Genomic DNA, 18215 nt, shown 5'->3' with positions numbered 1-18215 from the left:
TGCTGGTACCCTGTGGAGGAGTCCTGAAGTGGGAGGACACGGCCCTGGGTCATGCTGGAGAGGAAACGGGTGGGAGCATCCACAAGTGCATCCCCTTAGCGTTTTGCCTTTTGTCCTCACCTGGGAAGTTCTTGGTGCCGCCAGGAAGCTGGCCCTGGTGGTTGGTGGCCCGGCCTGCCAGGTGCAGAATGCCCTGGTGGCCTCTCCACGCCCCATCACCTTGTTGAGGCCTGGAAACTAAGCCCTCGGTTCCCCGACACTGAGGTGAGACCCACAGGATCACCTATGGCTTTCCTCCTCTTGACCCCAGCCAGGCTCAAACTTGATGAGAGCTTGACCCCGCAGTTGTGTCTCACTCTGCTCTGGGGTCACCGTGCTCATCATGCATGTGTATCCCGTTATGCTACGGCCAGGGCATGTGTCACCCTTTGGTAGTGCTTTGGTTCAGGAAAAAAAAGTGAGCAAGGTCCTGCCATGGAGGGGGGTGATAGGGACAGCGTGGCGGCAATCTCCTTCAGGGTGAGCAGGGTGTGATAGACAAACCTGCTAAAGCAGCTCTTCCCATGGAGGGTGATGTGAGAAGTTCCTCACTGCAGGGTGCCAGGATGATCTAAAGTTTACCTGGGTTTGAAATGCAGCTGGAGAGTGCATGGAAGAGAGAAAATATCTACCAGCCCTTGTTAAACACCATACCAAGTTCCACAAGGAAGCTGTGCCAAGCTGGAACAGGGCAGCCACAGCCCCCAGATCCCACTCAAAGCAGTGGTTTTGCCACTGTAGTCCATTACCAAGTTTTGTCCCCAGCCAGCCAATCTGTTTTGGTCAGCAGAACCCCATTAACAATGACACAAGGCACGGGCTTGGGGATGGTTTTTTTCCTTCTCTTTTAACCTTTATTTAGAAACTACATTATTCACCAAAGTCTACAAGGTTTCTCTGTACAGGTCCCACCAGGTGAAGAGCAACACTGAGAGATTTCTGCACGCAGTCCTGGCTCCCTGTATGCATTGCTACAGAGACCAAGAGCTATCCCTGCACATAGGATAAATATACAGCCCAATGTACTGTACCTGACATAAATTACTGAGGTGTCAATTTGGAAGTATTTCTGAACTCACTCCTGTTGGAAGGAGGGAGGGATGGGAAAGCGAAGGAGTGTTATGTGCTGCCTAAGCCCAGCGTGCCCTTGGGGCTCTGCCCCGCACTGCAGGCACTTGCCCCAGGGACACGGTGCCACTTGGTGCATCATAAATCAAATTTCACAGTATCACTGCCAGTCCCAGTACCAACAGTTGAGCCCTGGCAGCAATGGGCTCTTTCTCTTCTCTTTCTCAAAATTGCATCGCATCTGAGCAGACAAGGGACATTTGCCGAGAAGTGACGTAGTTTGGCGTGAAGGTGCCTTTTTTGGCTGGTTTCTGCCCTTTTTTGTTTGTTTTTAGACCTGGGGAACATACAGACTTGGAGTGAATTAAATGGGCCCATTTCCAAAGCACATTAAGAAAAGGAAAGAAGAGAAAAAAAAAAAAGGCACTGCACAGGGGGACATTTGAGGTAGTCTATATTTTTTCCTTTCAGTGTCTGGCACCAGGGAGGGAGAGAGAGCGAGTACACATGTGCCCATGTTTTGCTGTGCGTGCTCAGGGCCATGGATGTGGCTCTGTGTGCCCCCCCATGGTGCGCAGGAACATCTGGGAGTGCAAGTCGTAAGCATGGGGACATCCATGCGTGCAGAGCCTGTGCCTGGAGCTGGCACACCAGCACCCAGGCACACGTGTCGCTTTGCACATGTCTGTGTCTTTGCTCACACCTGCAGTTGGTGGCTGGAGAGCATCCATGGCCCCTGTGTGGCCAAGTGTCTCTCTGTGTTGCAGGGGTTTCCACCACAACAGCTGGCTTGCGGCTCCCCTTGACAGCTCCAGTGGCCCTTTCAGCCCAAAGAAAAAGGGCCATGTCCTGTGATACCACTTCATCATGCTCCTGGGCCTCATCCTTCAGAACAAACACTGCAACACCTCTGAGAGTAGCAGCTGTGGTGCAAAACATCAGCCCCCCTTCACCTTATCCCCTTGGACCCCACTCCACATTCCAGGGCAGGACCGATGCTCTCCGACCTGCCCTGTAGCACAGAGCTTGCCACACATGGGATCTTTGAGGGCTGTCATCCCTATCTGAGGCAACCCCACCAGGACAGCCCTGCTGCAAGGAGAGGGTCTCCCTGCAGCAAGTCCCCAGGATGCCTGCACCCAAGCTGGGGTACCAGGTGAGATAAGCCCCTGCGCTGCTGCAGCTGGGGCTAAGTTTCTCTGCTACTTCCTTGGCCAGGGGCAAGGGCAGCCTGCCTCATCCCTTCGCTTTCCTGCCAGGAGGAACAAATCCCTGAGGAATTTTGGCTGGGTACATTCCTCCAGAGTGCAGGAACAGTGAGACTGGCAGAGGGGCTAGGGAGCAGAACACAGCCCAGGCTGGTGCTGGGAGCCAGCATCATGTGGGACCCTCTACTGAGGACAAAGACCCCAATCCCCTGACCACCTGGCTGAAACCCTAATGGGGGCTCGGGGCTGGTGAGGTCCAGCCTCAGAGGAGAGCCCCTTTCTGCAGCTGCATAGTGGGGACACAAGAGAGGACTTCAGCAGGGGGGAGCCCAATGGTCACAGGGCCAGTGTCACTAAAGCCTTGCATGGAGGAGAAAATTGAGATAATAAATAAAATCCCCTTGACTTTCGAGCCATAGGGGGCTCACGCACTTGTAAACCACTCAGCTCCCTTGGAGCAGCTTCCCTGGATAGCCAGACCCTGAACATCTCCAAAAAATACCTGTGCCACATCCCTCCCTGCCTCCCCCCACCCCACAGTACATCGTGCTCCAGTGGAGGTGGTACCTAAACCAGAGCACAAACCCCTCTGCCCTTTCCCTCTCTCTCTTAACTTTGTGCTAGATTTGTTGTGTTGGTTTTTTTTTATCTCTTCTTTTTCAGCAACCCCCAACCCAGCTGGAGATAAGTGAACCACATTACAGTACAGGAGCAAACACTATTGCAAACCCTGCCTGCGAGCGCAGTGTCTCTGCCCTCCTCGCCCCAGAAGGAGATGTCCCTGAAGGATTGTGTGCCACCAGCAGACATTCTCCTCATCCCAGAGCAGGGATCGGTTGTCCCAGCCCTTCCAGTCCCAGCTCTCCAGAGAGACTGAGCTAAAGGACATTGAGTTTTCTTGAGCATGTCAAGTTACTGTGGACCAAGTCCCACATTTGGAGCAACTCTGGAGGCAGCAGTTTATGAACCACCAGCACACTCCGGAAAAAACATGGCTCCTTGTTCATCTTGCTGTTCTTGTTCTTCACAATGCCAAAAGTTTTGAAGCCCTCATGCCCAACAGGTGCTACGTTAAGGACCTGCAAGCACATCCCTAGGAAGACGTCGTCAATGGGGTACAGCTCCAGCGTCTCTGAGGTTTTGTGTAGCCTCTTGGCCAGGGGTCCATCCATGATGAAGCCCCCACCTCCAACATAGGGTGGGTAGTTGCTTTTGTTGTAGAGGGCGCTGGGGATGTAGTACTTGTTCTCTTTCTTCCGAATCGGCTTGGCCTTGTAGAGGACATCCCCCACGAAGAGGTCCTCTCCTTCTTTCTTGTCCTCCAGGAACTCCAGGATGTTGCTGGGATTCACAAACACATCATCATCACCTTTGAAGATGAAGCGGACGTTGTCACAGTAGATGTTCAGCCACTTCAGGAAATGGACCTCTTTGAGGGTGAGGTTGAAAAAGGTGTCCAGGAAATCCCACTGCAAGATGTCCCCATAGATGAGGTTCTCATAATCCAGCAGTTTCTGGTAGTTGGCTCTCTCCTCCTCCTTTGAGGCCGTGCCCAGCAAGAACAGTGTCCTGATCCTCTTGCCATCAACATCCTTCTCCTGTCCCCAGGTTCTGCGGATGGCCTCGCGGCGGTCGTGCTGCGTGATAATAGACTTGACCACAATGAGCAGGTAGACATCCCCGCTGCATTTTTCAGGGTGGTTGATCAGCATGGGAAAGTAGCGGCAATGCCGATAGAGCAGGAACTGCTGGAAGTTGGGCTCCAGCCCTTTGAACCAGTCTACCTTGCTTAAGTTCTGATTGGCTGAGCAGTTGGTAGTGGTGACATCCCAGGATTTTGCTTGCTCTGCAGTTATGCTCTCCTCTTTCCCAGGAGCTTTCTCCTTGCTGTTCCAGAAAGTGCTGGTGATGGAGAAGGCATTGTCTCTCTTCTGTGTTTTAAGGGGCTCCAGCAGGGGCAGGTCTTTCTGCTGCTGGCCCTGCGTGAAATGGCTGGGTGCCATTCCCCGCTGCAGCACTGTCACTGTGATCACCAGCAAGAAGGAGAGGCAAATGGTTTTGTAGATGGTCTTCTTCCTAAAGGGACAAGACAGGGGGATTAAGGAAAGAAACTGCAGGCTGCAAGAGGCCTGTCTGTAAAAGCACTTCCTGGAGAGATCATGGAATGCTCATAATCTGTGTCCCATCACCCTTTGACAGGCAGTAGTCTTGTGGGAAGAGCTGCAGGACACTTCCATGTGCGCTTTTTCCACCTGCATCCTGCATGTGAGGCGGATCTGGAGGACTGCAGGGACAGGCACAAGGCACATGGCAGGTGGCTGCAGAGTCATCTGGTAACCCTACAACTGCACAAAGAACTGGGAAGGATTAATGGGAAAGAAGTAAATGGGTTGAGAGAGAGAGAGAGAAGACAGACTGAGAGCTTCAGCAAAGCAGCTGTTTTGGAGGAAAGGCCCAAGGGAAACCGCTGTTTCAGCCGTCTGAAAACTGCAGTTTAGTACAAGAGAAGAAGGGATTTATCGTAGCTCCAAAACACAGACATACTGCCTGTGGCCCTAGACTGGCATCACAAGTTACATAACACTGGGGAATCGGAGCCCAGAAGACTACAGGAGTCAACATGATACATGCGTTGCAGTTTCATTTCAAAATGGTAGATCAGGAGCTAAAAAAATGCCATTTGAGACAAATTTCAAAGTTCAGTGTGGAAAAGACAGCCCTGACCCTGAAACCACCTTGGGATCCAGCATTTCTGGGGGTATTGTAGGGTGTTCTGGCCATCTTTCGGGACCTGTTACTTCACTTTGCAGTGATAATAAGGAGTAGTGGACACACTGCAGTTTGGGGGCAGATTTTTCAGCCTGCAGCAAACCAGGTATCTGCATGTGCAGGATGTGCGGGGGACTAGGGGTGGTAAATCAAACAGACTTGCGGGACCATGCTGCTGCTCCCAACTGCTGCAGACCCATCTATCACCCAGGGAAGCTGCTGACTCAGGGCACAAACCCTGAAGCTCACCGGGGGCTTGAACAGGATCATCCTGTGATCTTTGGGACAGTGGGAATGCTGTACTCAGGGATTACTGATGCACCAGATATCCACACCCCCCACCCCCCCCTGCTTTTCACACAGTTAAAGGTGGGTTTCTCGCTCTGCTGCTGTGGAGGAAATAAAATGCTTGTTCCGTCCATCTGCACTGTGCTGCCTGCAGTGTCCTGCTCCCCTCCACAGCTGGCATATCTGCACCGATTTCATCCTGCCGCAGCTGAGCTCCACATGCCCACTGTGGCTCTAATGGCTTCCCAAGGGCAGCCCCATCTCTGGCTGCTCCTACGTGGACAAGACACATGAGGTGCTTGGCAGTCCCTACAGTGCCTTTCGTGGGTGAAAGGGACATCAGCTGGGAAGTCAAAGGAGACGTGTGGCACCAGCCACCTGGCTCCCCTGTGCCTGTCCTCTTGGTGACAGAAGCATGTCCCAGCCCTGGTGCCCTGTTAGGAGCCAGAAAGATCCAAGATCGTCTCTACTAGGCAGATGGCACCTTCATTTTGGGATAGTTCTGGGAAGGAGCTTGGGGCTGAAATCTGAAGCATTTAACCAATGTAATTTCCAGGTAGCAGGAAAAAAAAAAAAACAAACAAACCAAGCATTGAAATGTTCTTGGCTCTGGGGACTGGATTGTGATCTGCTGGGACACTGGGAAGCTGCTGGGGTTTTGGGACACAGGCTGCCCCAAAGCACCTGCTTTATGGGACACCTCATATATAGTCCCAGGGCTCCTCAGGGCAGGTGACAGCATTGCTCCTGGGGACTCTGGCCACCCTGAAATGCAGGAGCCCCACATGGGAGCTGGGGGAAACAGGATCTTTTGGGGGCTCCTGTTTCTGTCTTCACCCTCATTTACGTGTGAAAGCTGTGATCACTAGTGTGGACTGAGAGAGCAAGCATGGAAATAAGTAATTACGAGTAAATGGATAGATATTCCCCATCCGGTTTTATATGTGGCCACTCATCTGAGACTGATGAGGGAGCAGTTCTGATTAGATCTCACCATTCCCTTAACCCTCTCCAGCCCTGGCCAAACAGCACTGAACTTACTCTCAGAAGCTCTTCTGTCCCAATAGAACTGTAACCCTGCATAGCCAAGCAATGTTTAAAACTTCAGAATAATAGCAGAAATAACTCCGGTCACCCCAGTGGCACCGATCCCATCCTGACACCCCAGCCTTGCTCCCTTTCCATCCCATCCTATCCTTACACAGCTCGCTGCCGCAAGGGCAGCCTGTGATGAGGTACCCAGCCCGAAGGGGAGCCAGTGTTTCCCCACAAGCCATGGGCAGGGACTTACTGATATAATTGCAAAAAATTTACATAGGTAGGGCTGTTGCTCACTCGCACGGATGCCCATCCTCGGCAGGCGCTGCCTGACAGAGCCAGGAGCTGCACGGAGCCACTCACCCCATCACCCTCCTTGGGCCACTGCTTTTTATTTCAGCCAGGCAGAAAACACTGCCCTGGGGCTGAGGGGAGAGCTCTGTCTTTCCGTAAGAGGTGGAGGGCTGGGGTAGCCTGGGTGCACCTGGGTGTATCAGGTGTTGGGCAACAGCAGAGAAACTTGCTCCTCTTCAGCAGACACCATTTCCCAGTTCTCACCGGTTCAGCATGCAATTTTTGCTCTGTTACAAAAACCTGTTTGGGATTTTTCCTGTAGGTCTGACTCTGGAAACCATGGAGGCACCACCAGGTCCAACAGGAACCAGGAGCCCAGCGGCTGCCTTCTGCCCCACAGAAACCCTGTCCCTGCACTGGCAAGAAAGTGATGGGGACTGAGGGGACCCTGAGTCACAACTGCAGGTGGATTTGAGAGGCAAAAGATGTGAGCATCTTTTCTGATCTCGAGTATTTCTGTTTTGTGGTGTCCTCCGCTGGGAAGTACTTTAGGAGGGAAAAACCATGTCATGCTCTCCAGAGACCCCAGGAACCACTGCTTTGCAGGAGGTGAGGATGAGGGAAATGCTTAAGGTTTGCTGCCATCAGACAAATCACCCTGCTGAGCCCCGGCACCCTCCTCTGGGCACAACCCTGGCAGTGTCCTCAAGATCTCAGGGCACCGGGTGCTGCAGAGCCCAAGATCGCAGCAACCTGCACCCATCCTGGCTGGGCTCCCACCATCACCAGCCGGGACTGGCTGCTCCAACTGACGGTGTCAGTGCCATCAAGGGAGCTTTGAAGGGGTCCCAACCTGCTCCTCCTCTTCCTTTTCTTCACCAGGAAAAGCTCAAAAGCCTCCCTGTGAGACAGCGAGGCCACCGCTGGCTGTGCCCCGGTAGTTAAACAAAAACCCCCAAATTAGAGGTGGGCAGTTTCCCTTTCAGGTGGTGATGCTATAGAGCAGCAAGGCCCCAGGAGACTGGGGTTCTCCGTCCCCCATCCCCAGAGAGGCACACAGCGGCTTTTGATCCGCATGAAAACCTCTTTGATCAGCCAGGGCTATCTATTTATTTGGATTTTTCTGGCCCCTCAATTAGACCCAGTCACTGAGCCAGCGGAGGCACTGCCAGCATAGAACCCTTTCTGTTGGTAGTGCCAAAGGCTGGGTTGAGGGGATCTTGTCTAGAAGCAGATCCTGGGCAGAAAGCACCCAAATGTCTCCAAAAGCAGCTGGGTGCAAGCTTCAAGTGAGGCCCCAGCTCATGACGGTTCTCCCCAATCCCGGGGTATGCAGGGATTATAAAATATGTCTGGTTTAAAGTAGAAAAGATATCTGGTTTAAAGCAAAACCAGTAACGGTAAAAGGAGCGGGCTGGGGAAGAGGCAAGAGCCAAACTGCTGGATGATTCCTCCCGCCGTGGCAATCTGCCCCCAGTCCGGCGCGGCCGTGGGACAGGGACCCACGGGCAGGTCTGGCTGTCCCCGCTCTGCCTGGCCACGCCACGCAAACCAGCGCTTTGCGGAGGAAGGCTGAGAGGGGCATCCCCGGGGAAGGGGGGGGACTGACCCCCACCGCCTGCCCAGCGCCCCCGTCCCGGCTCCCCCCGGAGCTCCGGTGCGCCGCGATGGGACGAGGTTTGCGCCAGGACCGGACACCCCAGAAAGCCTTTCCCGGGGTACCCCGGTCAGGAGGGGAGCACGGGGGGACGGGACCGCCGCCTCGGAGCTCTCTGAAGAGCCGAGCGGGATGGCGGGGGGTCCCTCCTGGGACGGGGACAGGCGGGCAGGGGGCAAAGGGCAGACGCGTCCTTCGCCCATTCCCCTGAGCATCCTCCTCACCAAAGCTGCCCCTTCCCCGCCCGCCGCCCCTGCGACACCCCTGGGAGGGGACCCGGTGCGAACGGGACCTCACAGTCCCCAGGCTTCGGGTAGGACACAGCGCCGGGGCGGAGGAGGGCAGCAGGGACCGCAGGGTTCCAGACGGTGCCGGAGCGGGGCTCGGGCTCCCCGTAGTCACTCACCACTGGAACATGCTGGGAGTGGGACGGGTGGGCCGCTCCGCTGCTGGCCGGGGCTGCCCGCGGTCCGGGCGCTTCTCTCTGTCCTCTTCCTCTTCCTCCTCCTCTTTTTTTTCTCTTCCCCCCTCCCCTACTTTTTCACTTTTCCCTCCCCTCCCTCTCCGAGGTGGAGCCAAGAGGGATGGCAGAGCAGGTAGGTTAACTCTTGCCCTGCCCCTCCGTCACCCCCAGCCTCATCAGCAGTCAGAGCTGCCACGGGAAGGGGTTTAAGGGCGAGACCCCACGATTCCCCCTGGAGACCCTCCCCGCTGCTGGTGGGACACCCATCAGGAGCTGGGAGCTCAGGGTGGGGACTGTGCAATCCCGCACGCTGCAGGGTCTTCTGCAGCCCGGGCACAGTGCTCTGTCTGGGGTGCTTATCCCTGCCCCACAGCCGTAAATTGCGAAAGATCCCGGCTATGGGAAGGGGAGCTCAGTGGTCACCAGGAGAGGTGCTTTTGGCAGCTGGGATTTGATCTCTGGAAAAGGAATGTGTGTCTTTTCTGTTCCCTCCTGCTTCTCCCAACACAGGCAGGTTACTTTGGGATGAATCCCAAAAGGGAGCTGAGGCACAACCGCAGTTTCTCATGGGGGCACTGAGATCTGAGATCCCAGCTTTGCCTCTGTACGAAGCATGGTTGGGGATCCCTGGAGCAATGGAGACCCACATCTCCTGGGACCCACTTCTTACCCAGGATCTCCACCTCTCCTTGAACACCCATCTGTCCTGCGACCCCATTTCTCCCAGGACCCACATCTTACTCAAGATCCACACCTTGTCAGGGAACAACATTCTGCCCAGGACTCCCACCTCACTGGGCACCAATGCTCCTTCCAGGACCCACACATCTGCTGGGCCCACACTGCACCTGAGAGGAGAGAGAGTCAAGATGTAGGGTTGCTACAGCAGTAAGATGCCTGCTTGGCATGCCAGGACCTGTCTCATGGGTCAAATTCCACCCAGCACCACAGACAGGTGATATGTCCTTCATACTCCTCTTTCAGCCCTGGTTTGAAGCAGTGTTTCACCAGCTACTGCAGCCACAGCAACATGGGACATCTGATTGCCCATTGAGAAGCTGAGTTCAGACCTTCCTTTCCTGTTACGTGTAGCATTTCAGTTGAGGGTCTTTTTCAGCCATGAAAATAAGTCTCCATCATTTCTGTAATTTCTCCCTTTTTGCCATTTTCCCATCCCCACCAGCCACTCATGTCAACCATGAAGCCAGGCTGGGAAGACTCCAGGAAATCCTTCAGATATTTCCTTTCCTGGCCAGCAGGGATATCTCAGTCCCTTGCCCTGCAGCCCCTCTGCATTTCACACTAGTCAGGCTCTTCCACAGCTCTCACAACCCCTGGGGAACACTGTGATTGTCATGGGAAAGGCTCTTCTGTTCCGAGGCTGAGCACACAGTGGGACCCACACAACCTTCGCTACTCAAGCAGCATTTGGTCCTGCTCCAAGAAAACCCCAAGCGCAGCTCAGTTTGTGGAGGAAAGTTGCATAGCTTTCTCCAGAACTGATTCTCAGTCCTTATCTCAGCTTATCACTTTCCCAGGTGCCCTGCAGCTCTGTGTCCTGGGGGCTGTGAAGGCTCCCCAGAAAACACTGCCCAAACAGGCTGCACCAGCTCTGCGGCACCCCGCAACCTTGTCACCACCGAAGGTCCCTACACACCTTCCCTGATTCCTTTGTAGTCTGTTCCTGTTGCCCACGGGGAAGTCTGTATCTGCTGAACTCATAGCCACAAGAAAATCGCGGCTGTGAGGCTCAGAGAAAGGCTGTTAGGGCTACGCTGGAAAACCCTGACACCGATATCCGCTCGACAAGAGTGGGATGTGAGAGGGACATGGCTCATCCCTGTAACACAGGGGTTGTAGGTGCACACTGGCCCACGGCTGGGAACTCACCCCACTCTGCCTTCCTGTGGAGGGGGACTGCATTGGAGAACCTCCCCTTCACAGTCGCAAAGGGATGTGAAGCGAAGCACCAAAAGCACAGCCACCATCTCCTCCTTGCAACGTGCCCTGGGACCATGATGGGGACAGGGATGGCAGCAGCATCCCCACCATGGGAAGCACAGCCTGGAGCACATGCTGCAGCTTCAGGGGACACCCAGATGCTGTTGGTGTACGCATTAGGCTCCTAGGGCTCTCTGATCCCCCAGCATCAGCACGTCCAGCTGGCAAGGCCAGCGCCAGCTGTGGTGCAGTGTGCCTGAGGAGCCCTGCTCTCCCTGCAGCAGAGCCACTTCCATGCCTGGTGCAGGGCTCATGACAGCCTGTGGCAGGGAGTTCTGATAGCCATGCTCCCAGTCTCCTGCCCTTCTGAGGGCTGCTTCCCTGCAGGAAAGTGGCCTGAGCACGAGGACTTCCTGGATGCTCCCGTGCTGATGCACAGGGTTTCGGCACAAATAATTCTCTCTGCGCAGGCAGGCGCTGCTCCCACCTCCCTCTGTGTGGACAGATGCACGTCCCACTGAGTGAGAGCACTTGCAGACCTGGGGCGTGCTGCGTGTGCAAAACCTTACTTCTGATAGTCATTAAGGACTCAAATTAGTGTCAGGTCTGGAGCTCACATGATGGAGATAAGCATTGTCCTGGGCACCTCTGGCACCACCAGCTCCTGTTTCAAGGCTGACTCTTGAGATGAAGCAGCATTTTTTACATTTGTTTCATCATTAGATAGAACAGTTTTGGACAAACCTGTGTTTTCGTGCTCCCCAGATTCCCCCTGGGAAAGCAGGAAGGCAGCAGGGAGGTTAAAACCAGACTGAAAGAGTTTTCTTTTTGAAAAACGAAAAGAAGTCCTCCCCCACAGACTCTTCCCAGCACTTGGCCAGAACAGGTTTTATCTGAGCAGCCCCAGCCCCTCTGCTGAGAGGGAAACCTGAAAAAGAGAAACCTGATTTTTGTTGTTAGCCCAAAACCAGAGCCAGGGGCAGCAGCACTTCACCAGGAGCAAACCCAGCCACCAGCAGACCTCTGCTGTTTCTGCCCATCCCTGAATCCATCGCCCTGCCCCTCCTTTGCTGCAGCACCCAGCACCCTTACTTCTTAGGTCTAAGCCATTAGACTGAAATTTGGAGGCACCAGGTGCCTTTGTGGCACAGCTGGCGGAGCTGCAGGTGTCTGGAGAAAGGCTGTTGAGTGGCAGGTGCTGGTTGGGCATGGAAAAGCTGAGCTCCTTTGCCTTGAGCAACGCCGGTGACACCATGATCCTGTAAAAGCTGGCAGAGGACCTGCATGAAATAACACTCAGGCACAACATCATTGCATTGTATGGGGATGCAGAAGGGAAAGTGATGCACAGATTCCATCATCAGATGACGATGTCAGCTTCTGCTGGCACCAGCCACCTCTGTGGCCGCCAGTCCCAGGACCCATTTGGAGACAGTCAGTACTAGTGCCGCACACTCGCCTCCCACCTGAGCATCACTCCCAGTGCCACCACCGGAGATGGGGGTGAGCAACCTGTGGGGATGCGAGGCTTTGGAGCTGGCACCTAACAACAGGGCTACGGGGCATCATTTGGGCAAAGGGAAAGGGTGAGGACTGGGGCGATGCCAAAGCATTTCATTTACATGTTCTCAAAGCAAACCGCAATGCTTTTTTTGTTGCGAGAAGCCTCTTTCCATTTCAAAGCAGACCTGGACTAAAATGTTATATATATAACATATATATATATATATATATTCAAACAAAAAAAAAAAAAGAGTACAAAGAAAGCAGTGAGCTTTTTTTATGAAGTTTATGTGATCCCAGAGGACTGGCTAGTGGCAGGTTGACCCAGCCAGTATTTTCCCACTGGTGGTTTGGGTTTTGTTTCACTGGGAAAAGCTGTCCTGGTTTCTTTGCTATGGGGGCTTTTTCTGTTGTTTTCTGACTTCTTTCCATTCCAGCAAATTACATGTACACAGAAAAAGGCTCATCCCTTCTCCTGGCAACTCTCACACATCCTGGCCCCTCGTGCCAGTGCCACAGTCCCCAGGCTGGGTTTCCCCCACAAGCCAAGGTCCTGTTGCCCCATGACCTGTGGGGACACCCAAACAAGCCCTCTCGTCTGAGACCTCTGAGTGCCTGGAGCAGGACCAAGGTCTCAGCCTGACCCAAGGCTGACAGCAAGAGGTGGTCACACATTTAGGTTTTAATTCGTTAAACCACTCACCTGTGACGTACCCTGTGGTGGGGAGAGAGGACAAGGCTGCCGTTTGTTTAGCTGAGCGACTCCAGGCACGTCACTTGCAGGCAAACATCCTGGATGTGATAGGACATGGAAAGTCGCTTTATCCTTGCACAGTTGTTTTCTAAGCACCTTTTCTGATGCTGCTTGGGCTGTGCCAGCAGGTAGAGAATAAACCTGGGAGACTCACCCATTCTTGCCACGTGGAATGCTAGGGAACACAACCAGGGACCAGCAATGCCTCTGTCCCAGCCCTTGTTCCCCTGGGCAAATTAGGATTAATTATTATCCTGGTTTATTGCTGAGTGAACACCACCAGCTTGGGAGCTGAGGTAGATGACATTTACTGGCCAGATCTGACGTGGGAGGCCACGAAAGACAGCCACCCCACAGAAAGCTCCCATCCTTTACAGGGCCATAAACTAGACCCTAAGCACAGGGTGGGTTATTTTACCCAATAACCCAGGGCCCTGCAGCCATTTCCATTCCAACGACTCTGCCAGATGGGGACTGTGCTGGCTCCTGGGTGGAGGCAGGAGGAGGTTTTCTGCCCTCCCAAAACTGGGGTCTCCCTCCTGCTCCATTGGTCTCGTCAGCTGTCACAGCGACAGTGGAGGCTGCTGAAACACCTCCAGCCATAGCTGAAAACAGCGTTTGCTGCCCTGCTTGGAATCACCCCCCTAGGATTTACATGATTTCTTTGCTTTGCAGGGCAATGGCAGGGCCAGACGCCCCTGCTAGGGGGTCCCCAAACCATTGCTGCCCTTTGCAGCCCCAACCTGCCTCTGGGCCACCCCATGAGAGCACAATGCTCAGGGAAGGGGACACAGACCCCACAGCCGCAGTGCTGGGGTATAGGAGGATGAGGTGAGACCCGAGTGACACAGGCTCAGGGAAAGGCAGGGGACAGGGTGGTGGCATGGCTCTGGTGGAGCTGAAGCTGTTGCAGCCATGTCCGCAGGTGGGATGTGAGCTGGGGTTGGCAGGGAAGTGCTGCCCTGGCCTTTGTGCCGGGAGCTGCAGGAGCAGGGTGGGGGGGGCACTCAACACACCTGGGTGAGCAAAACCCTGGGGCTGGATCCAGCCAAGGGTTTGCCTCCTTGGGCTGCCCCTGCCTCAGTTTCCCCTGCAAAAAAGCAACCCTCCAGCTTAGGGGCTGCAGCCGGAATGGATGCTGCCTCCTCTCCCTGGAGGATTTGTGCCCCTGGGATGCCTGGGTCTCCTGGGGAGCCCGGTGTGGCCGTGCTGTTGCTTTAAATCAGCAGCTGGATCCAGCTGTGACTGCAAGTAACCCTCACCGCAGCCTTGCCCAGGCTTTTTATGCATTTTCCAGTGGTTCCAGAGGCGCTTGGCGGCAGCGCACAGGGGAAACCAGACTCACACTGGCGAGCAGGGAAGGGAGGGGAAAGGGAAAACATTTCCCTTCCCAAAGGAGCAGGGGGAGCCCAATACTGTAGCTCTGGCAGCGGGCAGGGAGAAGACAGCTCATGGTGCTGCATCTGCGGATCGATGTGAACAGTCTTGTTGGTTGGACGCAAGAGGCCCTGGCTTGTCTTTCCCTGCCCAGTGTGCCCTGTGAGCAGTGCTTATCCCAGTGTGCCTCAGTTTCCCTCTCTCTACTCACCCAATTCAGCCTCACACAGAAAGCATCAAGGTCTGGGTTTGTCCCGTGAACCTGTGGCAGTGAAGAAAACAAGCCCATGAAGACACAGGATGGAGAAAGCCTAGAAGAATGGGAATGTGGGGCTAAGAAGGGAGACGTGTTCGTGCTCCCCAGATTCAGAAAGGTGGGAGGATGTTGGTGTGCTTGGCCTTGGGAGGGGAAGGGAAGGACCTGTCCTGCTCTCTGCATCCAGAACCCTCCCAAAGAGCAAAGATAGAAGAGAGGGAACCAGGAAGGAGACATGCTCAGGTTGCAGCACTGGAAAAGCAATGATGTCATGCCAACGCTGAACCTGCCTGCAGAGATGCTCCTGCCCATTGCAGGGCCCGCGGGCCTATCCTGCTCAGCCTTGCCACCCTGACCATCCTGCAAAGAAAGACACAGACACAAGCGCTGCTTGGGCATCAGCCCGCAGAAACTGCCCTCCCAGCGCCGGGCCGGGCTGGGCTCAGGGTGCTGGCACGCTGCGCTCACAGCCCTGGGAAGCCCTGCTGCCTGGCACAGGCCCAGGAGCCACGAGCTGCAAGCGACGTGTTTTCCATCGGGTAGGAGAGTGCTCGCCATGTCCCCCATGAGTCAGATGAAAAGGGCGGCCCAGGAGTCACCTGAGCTCGGCGGCTCCCTGCCCGCGGCCCCTCTCCAGTCCAAGTGGAAAAACATGCGGCCCCGGCGCAGCGCCTGCCGAGACCCCGCGCTGTGTCCGGGCCCCCTCCTGGGCCGGCAGACGCAGAAACGCTCACATTAGCCTTTTTCGGCCAAATTGGTTCAAGAGGGAGGCAGAGGCGACTCAGACATCCCTGGCCTGTGCGTCTGCTCGTCATTAATCATCACTTGGCTGCTGCTCACTGCCTGTGCCAAACCTGGCCTCTGCTGCAGCCACTGGTGGGTCCATGTCCAGCAGGAGAAAGAGGGCATGCGGAATACAAATTTCCCCCTGTTTGGCTGGGGCTACTGGATGAATGCCATGGCAAAGCTCCCTGCTTCTGCATGTGCAAGAAAGGAGGGAAGCACCCAGCACCCACAGTGCCAGCCCCAGGCAGGCACCCACCCTGTACAACAATGACCCTTGCATGGACGTTGGTTCCCAGCCCAGCTCAGGGAGCTGGTGGGAGAGGTGGCAACAGCAGTTTGCTAGCCTGGGAGTGTTTTAGCCATGCAAGAGCCCTCAGGAGAGGAGAAGAGAGCCGGCACACCCAGCTGCATTCCTGAGGTTTGGTTTCCATGGTGGGATGTTCACCCGACAGTGAAGTCATGCTGTGGGCTGAGATGGCCAGTGAGTTAATGCATGGATCCAGCTCCTTCCCTTACTCACAGCAAGCGCAGCTACAGCCCTGTGCCATCCGCTGGGGTAATGGTTCTGCCGTGGCTCTGGTGTTTCTAGCATCATGGTCCAGGGAGGCTCCAGACACTGCTGCTGGGTTGATCCCTGCCTCACCATGGGAAACTGACTCCTGCTGCAGGGTGGAGGAACAAAGTGATGGACCTCAGGGGTCCTTCCAGCCCATTTGTGTCATCACACTGTGCTCCCCATGGTGTTTTACTTTCCTTCATCCTACTGCTGCCACTGGTGACAACAGAACGGAAAAGCACCACCCTAAGAGGTCACTCATGCAGGGCCAAAGCCTCGAAGATCTGCCCAATGCTAGGGAGAGGTGGGTAAGGATGGGGAGCTGGACAACATGGAAAGAGGAGGATGGAAAGGTCCTCGGGGTGAGGTGGCAGGGACAATCAGCAGCTCACAGCGTCAACATGGGATGTGGCTGTGGAGCTTGGCTCTGGGGCCCCACAGATCAATGAACCGGAGGTGTGGTGAAGGAACTGCCTCTGGGACAGCAGCCAACAAGCCAATAAGATTATTCCCAGCTCCTGGAGTGATTTTCTGCAGGTCTAGGGGCACAGGAGCTCTCTTGGCTGCCTGGAGCCATCAGCCACCCTCCCCATTTACTCGGCTGGTGAGACCCTGTGCTTTTGGGCTGCGGTTACTTGTGCTAGCAGGAAATTTCTTAGTGGGACTTTTCAGCAAAGGTCAGCCCCTTTGCAGTTCAGCCAGATAAAACCCCATTAAAAAGCATCTCTGCTTTGGAAGCACCTCTTCACCAGCCACCGCTGGATCGCTTTTTGCACTCACACCCTCTGCACTAGTCCCAGCTTCCCCTGTCCCCAGCAGCTTGAGGACTGGGGCAAGCTGAACCCCACAGGGCCTCTACTCTTTTGCGCACGTGCTGGTGTCTGGCATGAGCACATGATGCCTCTTGAAGACGGTAGGATGCAGCTAAACCTTGGACACATCACGAGGGACCTCTTTGGGTGCTGGCACCCCTATGCACAAGGCATAGGTTTGTTTGCTTTAGAGATGGACCCAAACCTTCCCATGCTTGCTTGTGTTCAACCCAAACCAAAACCCCTCCCTACTTCACATGCAGCCAGATGAGGAGGTCCTAACTGGGATGTCACCAAGAAGCCGCCTTCCCTTTAGGGGATGGCACTGAACGACCAGCAATGTCAGACGCAGGAGACGGGACAGGCTGCCTCCAGGGTCTGCTACAGCAGGTGGCACCCCTGGCGATCGGGACATGATGCTGAGGAACCGTGAGGGGCTGGCATAGCCTGGCAGCTGCCCAGGTGTGTTATCAACCAGACCGGGAAGCACACAGCCAGCCCGAGCCCAAGCTACAGCCAAAGAAAACCAGTGGCTCCAGGGCTGCTTCGCACCAGCCAGGGTGGAGCACCAGTCTTGCAAGCCGGTGCTTGGGGCACCAGAGGGTGACATAAGGCATTTCCCCATCTTGAGGACCTCACAAGGCTTTCCCGGGCTCACCCAGCCCTTCCCCAGGCTTTGTTTGCTTGGCACACGAAGGTTAAGTGATGTACCTGGGGCGCAGGTGAACCCAGCCTTCGCTGCCCGCTCCCCAACCCCATGCCCACGTGCAGGTTTTGTCACCCAAACCCCTCTGCCCCAACCTCCCTCTTTCCTCAGGCCCTCCTGCCTCCACTCCACGCTAATGATACTCATTTCACCACCTTTCTGTGGGGTGCCGGCCCCTCCTGCAGCAGCTCCAGCTGCCCTCCAGCCCGGGTGACTCACGCTCAGCACACACTGAGCCCTTTCAGCAGCCCTCGGCCCCGAACACTGCCCCAGTCTTCCCAGCGCCGGCGTGCCGAGCTCCCCCCCAGCGCCGGCTGCCGGCACAGGCTCCTGGCCAAGGGGAGACATCCACACCCTCGCTAAGAGAGCGGCTTTCATGGCCGAGGAGCCGAAGCTCTCACCAGCATGATCAGGGCCAGGATGAGGCACAAGCAAGGAGTCGACCGGTTGGGATGGCCTCAGCCTGGGTCCCTTTGAGCAAGGGCCAGCCGTCTAAAAAAATAAATAGATGTGTTTGAAAAGAAAAACCAGGACCACAAGCTCCTAACAGGACCGTTCTTGGCTCTGAGAGACAAAACCTGCCAGGAGCGTTTTCCTCCCTTCTGCCCTCACCAAACTGCCTCTGACCAACAGTGGGGCTCTGTCTGCTGCACAGGGACAGGGGCAGAGAAGGGGCTCCTCTGTTCTGTTTCCTGGCTGG

The 18215-nt window shown here is 55.3% G+C and overlaps 1 protein-coding gene across 1 annotated transcript; it reads right to left on the bottom strand.

The window, feature by feature from the left end:
• Positions 1–860: 860 nt before the first annotated feature.
• Positions 861–8885, bottom strand: B3GNT7 (UDP-GlcNAc:betaGal beta-1,3-N-acetylglucosaminyltransferase 7). Its single transcript, XM_065674355.1, has 2 exons — positions 8768–8885; positions 861–4391 (listed from the first exon to the last, which is right to left on the bottom strand). Exons 1-2 carry the CDS (start codon positions 8776–8778, stop codon positions 3194–3196), a joined length of 1209 nt encoding a protein of 402 aa, XP_065530427.1. The 5' UTR covers positions 8779–8885; the 3' UTR covers positions 861–3193.
• Between the last annotated feature and the right edge of the window lie 9330 nt (positions 8886–18215).

This window comes from Lathamus discolor, chromosome 3 (assembly GCF_037157495.1).
Source record: "Lathamus discolor isolate bLatDis1 chromosome 3, bLatDis1.hap1, whole genome shotgun sequence".
Taxonomy (NCBI): domain Eukaryota; kingdom Metazoa; phylum Chordata; class Aves; order Psittaciformes; family Psittacidae; genus Lathamus; species Lathamus discolor.
This window is presented reverse-complemented; position numbering and strand designations above follow the sequence as displayed.